Source organism: Poecilia latipinna, unplaced genomic scaffold (assembly GCF_001443285.1).
Source record: "Poecilia latipinna isolate Pla-1442-1.1 unplaced genomic scaffold, P_latipinna-1.0 Scaffold1400, whole genome shotgun sequence".
Classification (NCBI taxonomy): Eukaryota; Metazoa; Chordata; class Actinopteri; order Cyprinodontiformes; family Poeciliidae; genus Poecilia; species Poecilia latipinna.
The window spans coordinates 148,546-154,801 of NW_015114016.1; the positions used below are offsets into that span (position 1 = coordinate 148,546).

At 51.1% G+C, this 6,256-nt stretch overlaps 2 protein-coding genes and 1 long non-coding RNA gene across 7 annotated transcripts in view; 1 reads left to right on the forward strand and 2 right to left on the reverse strand.

Annotated features, from left to right (window-relative positions):
- pomt1 (protein-O-mannosyltransferase 1) overlaps positions 1 to 3,226 on the reverse strand; it is an 11,123-nt gene extending 7,897 nt beyond the window's left edge. Inside the window, exons 1-7 of one of the 4 annotated variants that reach the window (XM_015056693.1) lie at positions 3,081 to 3,226; positions 2,482 to 2,603; positions 2,306 to 2,412; positions 2,182 to 2,232; positions 678 to 863; positions 460 to 568; positions 326 to 385 (exon numbers count right to left, since the gene is read on the reverse strand). In XM_015056693.1, coding sequence (XP_014912179.1) covers positions 326 to 385; positions 460 to 568; positions 678 to 863; positions 2,182 to 2,232; positions 2,306 to 2,412; positions 2,482 to 2,594 — 626 coding nt within the window. In that variant the 5' untranslated portion in view covers positions 2,595 to 2,603; positions 3,081 to 3,226. The other 3 variants (XM_015056691.1, XM_015056694.1, XM_015056692.1) reach the window with 3 other exon arrangements.
- Positions 1 to 6,256, forward strand: part of LOC106962340 (uncharacterized) — a 20,377-nt gene that overhangs the window by 7,065 nt on the left and 7,056 nt on the right. Inside the window, exon 2 of the long non-coding RNA XR_001427962.1 lies at positions 4,624 to 4,633. This is a non-coding gene — a long non-coding RNA (uncharacterized LOC106962340). The remainder of the gene's footprint in view (positions 1 to 4,623; positions 4,634 to 6,256) is intronic.
- LOC106962334 (rap guanine nucleotide exchange factor 1-like) overlaps positions 4,000 to 6,256 on the reverse strand; it is a 12,455-nt gene continuing 10,198 nt past the window's right edge. For both annotated transcript variants that reach the window (XM_015056696.1, XM_015056695.1), the window contains exons 10-15: positions 6,014 to 6,108; positions 5,846 to 5,924; positions 5,671 to 5,772; positions 5,484 to 5,581; positions 5,257 to 5,397; positions 4,000 to 5,176 (exon numbers count right to left, since the gene is read on the reverse strand). In XM_015056696.1, the coding sequence (XP_014912182.1) occupies positions 5,041 to 5,176; positions 5,257 to 5,397; positions 5,484 to 5,581; positions 5,671 to 5,772; positions 5,846 to 5,924; positions 6,014 to 6,108 (651 nt within the window). In that variant the 3' untranslated portion in view covers positions 4,000 to 5,040. The remainder of the gene's footprint in view (positions 5,177 to 5,256; positions 5,398 to 5,483; positions 5,582 to 5,670; positions 5,773 to 5,845; positions 5,925 to 6,013; positions 6,109 to 6,256) is intronic.

The following is a 6,256-nucleotide window of genomic DNA, read 5'->3' on the forward strand; positions in this document are numbered from 1 at the left end:
TGCTATGCTAGACACGCTATGCTAAACATACTAAACAAGACATGCTACGCTAGACACGCTATGCTAAACATGCTAAACTAGACACGCTATGCTAGACATGCTAAACAAGGCATGCTATGCTAGACACGCTATGCTAAACATACTAAACAAGACATGCTATGCTAGACACGCTATGCTAAACATGCTAAACTAGACACGCTATGCTAGACATGCTATGCTAGACACGCTATGCTAAACATGCTATGCTAGACATGCTATGCTAAACATACTAAGCTGGACATGCTAAGCTAAGCACGAAGCTGGCATGTGGCAGAGCGGTCCTCACCCGACAGCAGCTGCACACGACACACCTGAGAGGAGGAGCCAGCCGTACCTGGACCAGCACCTGAGGAAGAGCAGGAGATGAAGGTGAGATCTAATCCCTCAGGGTCGGGGTCAAAGGTTACAGCTGATACTCACCTGCCAGGGGCGTTGTGGAAGCGGAGGTATGAGAAGAACGCCAGCAGGACGAAGAAAATGAGCAACGACTCCAGCAACATGAAGCGTGATTGGACAATCAGAGAGTTCTCTGAAACCATAGAAACGCTCACATCAGGTGGTTCTCACAGGCCCTGAACGCACCACGACCCTGCCAAGCCCTTAAGGTCCCACTGTCGGCCCAGTCCCTTAAGACTCACCCAGCAGCAGCAGCAGAGCAGCTCCCAGGGCCGACAGGTGAGAACACCTGAGCTCCAGAATCAGCAGGTAACCCAGCGGGACGCAGAGCGCTCCACCCAGAGCCGGCAGCAGCCGGAGGCTCCACACGCTGAGGCTGCAGGGATACGCTGCGACGCAAAACCAACGCACCTCATTAACCGGAGAGGCTGGACAAAACCAGAGAAGAAGAACGATCCACAGACCTCCGACCTCAGTAGCAGTCCGTCCATCCATCCATCCAAGCCCGGATTAGAGGATTTTGACAGTGTTGCTGAAAAACTGTCTGATTTGTTTTGGCCAACATCCATCATGAATGCTTGATAATTATTGGTCCAAATTGGACGCGTCTTACGCTTTGGGGCGGAGCGTCAGAGATGATTTCTCTCGACGGCGGACAACAGAAAGCATGACAGCGGAGCAGGGACGAAAGAAAAAGAAGAGCGGGACAGAGAGGTGATGAAGAAAATATCCGAGCTAAGAGTTGTTTTAAACCTCATGTTGGACATGGAACAGAACCACCGCCTGGCTAGCAGCGGCTCTACGGAACCTGGATCTGATCTGGTGCCTGAAGTGTTACAGGCGGCAGAATGTTTACAGAAAATCAGAAACGATTCTTCTCCAGATCGTACTATGAAAGCGGTGAGTCCATCCGAACAGGCCGAGTTATCCTCCATCCACCTGCTGGGTTTTGTATTGTCAGCAGGGGCGCAACTACATGTTATTCAGGTGGATGCAAAAACATAAATCCTAAGGGTGAAGGAGCGTATAAAACATACCAAATGATGGATCATTAGAGGCCTAAGAGGAACATTGACCTGCTGAAAAGGTCGTTACTACCAGGGAGAGAATCAAACGTGCAGGATGCCGGGCCTCCAGGACCCACTTTGGGCCCCCCTGCTGTAGGTAGATAAGGTTGGTGGACGGGATATAAAGCTGTTGTGGTGGATGTAGCAATACCAAGTGACCACAACATCAGGAAAAAGGAGAAACTGGAGAAATACCAGGGCCTCAGAGAGGAACTGGAGAAGGCCTGGAAGGTGAAGACCACAGTGGTGCCTGTGGTCATCGGGGCCCTCGGGGCAGTCACCCCCAAACTGGAGCAGTGGCTCAAACAGATCCCAGGAACAACATCAGACATCTCAGTCCAGAAATGTGCAGTTCTAGGCACAGCCAAGATACTGGAGGAGAACCTGAAGCTCCCAGGCCTCTGGTAGAGAGAGAGAGAGAGAGAGAGAGAGAGAGAGAGAGAGAGAGAGAGAGAGAGAGAGAGACCACCCGCGGAGGGTGAGAAGGGAATTTTATGTGTGAGTGTGTGCACGCGTAACTGTATGACCATGATTAAGTAGGGCCACCTTGGCTCAAGCCCAGGGGCCCACATCCTCCTAGATCCGGCCCTGCATCCATCATTCATCCATCCACCCTCTAACTGGTCCCAGTTGGTTCCAACTGGTTCTAACTGGTTTCCTGATTGGTTTTGATGGTTACCTGCTCCAATTCGGTTCCAGACAAAGTTCCCGTCGAAGCCGCCCAGGTAAGCTGAAACAGGAAGAACAGGAAGTGAGTCGCGAGCCCCACTGCGTCCCGGCAGCCCGTTGCCATGGTAACCCACCTCCCAGTGCCAGGAGGGCGTGGCCTAGCGGCGGACCGCTGTCGTCGATGAAGAACGTTCTCTTCATGTAGAGAGAGAGGAACTGGCCGTAGTAGACCTCATCGAACCTGCGCACACACAGAGGTTCTGGTTCCGGTTCCGGCTCCGGGACCGAACCGTACGCAGGTGACACTCACACCACGGCGCCGGGGTAGCCCAGGCCGCTCAGCCGGGTCCACAGAGACAGCAGAGTCACCAGAACCAGAACCAGGTCCAGCCGGGCCGTCACCACTAGGGGCAGCTGCAGCATCGCTGGCGCCTAAAAGGATCAGAACCAGAACCGTTAACCAAGCAGAACCAGCTGCTGAAACAGAACCAGGACTTCATCGCTCCAAAGAACTCGGAGGGCTCAGAACTTCTGGACCGGGCTGGCGGTCCGGCAGCGGCAGAACGCTTCAGATTCCGAAGTTCAGAACCGATTGTCCTGTTATCATACCGGGACCAGAACCAAGATGGACGGTTCTGACTTTTCAAACAGCCCAATGGGCTCTGGAGGAGGTTCAGAACCGAACTTTCTGAAGAGGATCCAGTTTAAACTCAGGAGTGAAAACTGAACTTTAGAACCTGGTTCCGTTCGGATCAATGCTGTGGTCCCTGACAGTTTTCATGGTGAACCGAACCATTCCGTCCACCAGGATCAGATCCTGTCTAGATCAGCAGCGGTTCGGTCCTGCCGGGTCAGCTTTCTACTCTCGCGAGACTTGCCTTTAATCCTGCTCCCGGCTCTGCGGGTTACCTGCTGACGTCATCCAGGTACCGGTTCGGCTAGTCCCGTCTCTTTGCAACTGCAGACCGGCCACTTCTTCTTTTTCTTCTTCTTGTTTTGTAGCGGATGGTAACCAAGACAACGGCTCATTACCGCCACCTGGCGGTATTGATTTTTCATCAATACATTGGAAGTAATTTGCTATTTTTACGTTTTCAATAAAAACTTCCTGTAGAATTTATTCCTCTTCATTTTGCAGATGTTTTTAATAACCTGGTTATGCAGCAGATCTGATCTAGATGCTGCAGATCTTCAGACATTTATATCTGTGACGTCACCACAAAGCATCTTGTGAAAAAAGATTAACCAATACAAATAGTGTTTGTATAATGATATGTAGAAGAATGTCTTGAATGTGTTCATGTTTGTAAAAAGTCCACAGAGTAAATTATCTGGTCACAACTTTACCTGAACTCATAAAAACCCACCTGGGTCTGGCAGCGGGGGGCGGCAGGTGCACCGGGGCGAAGAGACACCGGAAGCCGGACCGAGTTCTGCCCCGAGAGACAGAAACTGGGTTGTTGGGGGAGCTTGACCCAACGGTTCAGGAGGCCTTCTCCTTAAGGACATCAAATCAGGCCGAGGTCCGGTACCGATACCTGGGCGAAGTTCGCTCCAGGCCTGGAGGAGGAGACCTCCTGGGATTATAAACCCGGTGAGACGTTTCCTTGCTTTTCTTTGTTTGGACACAGACGGATGAACCATTTGGGCCCCATCGTTATTTTTTTGTGTGAATGGATCCAAATTTTTTGAGTGCATAAATGCGAGTTTTCGTTGGACATTTATTATTATTTAAAGATCATTTTGTTTTATTTCTGAGACTGCTTCAGATTTGGTTTGGTGTTTATTATGCAGAACTGCAAGAGTAACGGAACCGATTTGAAATGTCTGTTGGAACAGCTGATTTATTAAACATGGCGTCTCCTCCCATCCGCACTCTTCAGCTGACGTGTCCGAGCTTTTTTTATTAATTTCATTCAAATCGTTTTTGCTAGTTTTGATTAAGACAGGCTGTTAATATACTCATATTCTAGTTATTGAATAATTAATGGAATCTTCCGTTAGACGGGGATTAGTTGCATCTGAATGTGTGAACTGTGTTCATAGTGTTTATTATAAATCCATGTGTTTGCTGATTGTCTAAAACACTCAAATCCATAAAAGCTTTTAAACGTCCACTTCTCTAATTTATATTCATTATGACAGATTTAGTTTGAGTTCATCTCCTTCCTCCAGAGGAAACCAGCCAAAACAAATCAAACCCGGTCACATGACCTGCACATGCTGTTCCTCCGCTTCATGACATCTTGATCCCTTCTTAGCATCACTCGCCCTAAACAGAGACGTCTTCTGTCAGAACCTCTCAGTCCCTCTGATGGACAGCAGTCAGCAGTTAAATCTGGTTAAACTTTATTTAACTAATTCTGCAGCTCAAATCATTTATTCAGAAAAATGATTAGTGAACGTCCTCTACCGTCCAGCTGTCCTTTAGTGTGTCACCGGCTGTCTCCAGGTGTGTGTGTGTAACTCCAGGTGGTGTGTGTGTGACTCCAGGCTTTGAGGAGCATCTGAGACAGAACCTCCTGGTACTGGGTCACTGAAACAATAAAAATCGTCTCTGAAGGAACTAATACCTGAGATTTAGCAGAGCTGCCGTTTGGTTCCAACTGATCAATAACTGATCAACCATCAGAGGTCAGAGGTCAGCAGGCTGATGGTAAGAGAAGTGGTTCTGTCTGACTGGACTCTGAAGCAGAACCAGGTGGAACCGGTGGATAACACATTCTGATGCAGAAGGGACCACGCCCCCTTCTGACATGGTTCTGCTGGCACCGGTCCAGTCTGGGTCAGAACCAGGTCCATAAAGCCCATTAGCATCCAGCAGACTCCAGCTGTGCCGAGTCCCGATTGGCTGCTGCTCCTCCACAGCTCATCTCTGATTGGCTCGTGGAGCGTTCCGTGGGCGGATCCTCAGAGAGAGTTCCCACAGAGCTTCCTCTGCCAGGTGATCGCTGAAGTCATTAAAGAACGACATGATGTCATCATCCCGCGCCAGAGAGTACCGCCTGCAGGGACACAGACATCACAGTGATACACTGATGGATGGTGGTTGGATGGTGGTTGGATGGTGGTTGGATGCACTCACTCCCTCTGGAATCCCCTCAGAGTGTCCAGGATGTTGAACTGCTGCCAGCACTTGGAGAAGTTCACCTTTGACCCCAGTGATGTGGTCAAGGTGTCAGGGTTTCCCAGGTGGACGAAGGTTAGGTCCTGCAGGATCAGCCCCCTGCAGGTAGAGCGGGTCAGACAGGGACAGGCGTTAGAGACGTCGTCATGGCGACGCCCAAGCGAGCCCTCGGCAGGTGAACCTACAGGTAAGGAATGCAGGGAGGCTCCGCCTCCGCCAGCGCCGCACGGTACGCCCTGAAGGACGACGAGCTGTCAATGAGCGAGGACATGTCCTCCAAGCTCTGGAAGACACAGGGGACAGGTGAGGGACAAGTGAGGACAGGTGAGGGGACAAGTGAGGACAGGTGAGGGGACAAGTGAGGACAGGTACCTCTGCCGTGCTCCGCTGCCAGTCCAGCCGTCTCAGGGGGGCGGAGTCCAGGGCGGACAGGATGGACAGGTAGGAGTTGAAGTTGTTGAGTTTCCTCAGGTGCTGCGGAGACACAGCAGAGACACATCCACCAGATGGACAACAGGGGGACACCGTCCTCATCCTCACCTCTTACCTTCATCACCTTCAGGAACTTCAGCAGGTGCTTCTCTCTGTCCTGAGCTTTGTCCTGCAGGATGACCACGGAGCGCACCCTGGAGGTCAGAGGTCACAGGTCACACACAGCGGAGCTCTGTTGGTTCTGACCCAACAGAACCAGAACCAGAACCTGGGTTTTCCTCACCAGAAGGAAACGTTGTTGAAGTGCTGAGTGAACTCCGTCAGGTGAGGACTCCTCTCCTCGTTCTGCTCCTTGGACCAAAGCAACACCTCTGGCAGCTGAGACAGGCAGGTGAGAGACAGACAGGTGAGAGACAGAGTGGAGAGAGACAGGCAGGTGAGAGACAGAGTGGAGAGAGACAGGCAGGTGAGAGACAGAGGGGAGAGAGACAGGCAGGGGAGAGACAGGCAAGTGAGAGAAGGGCAG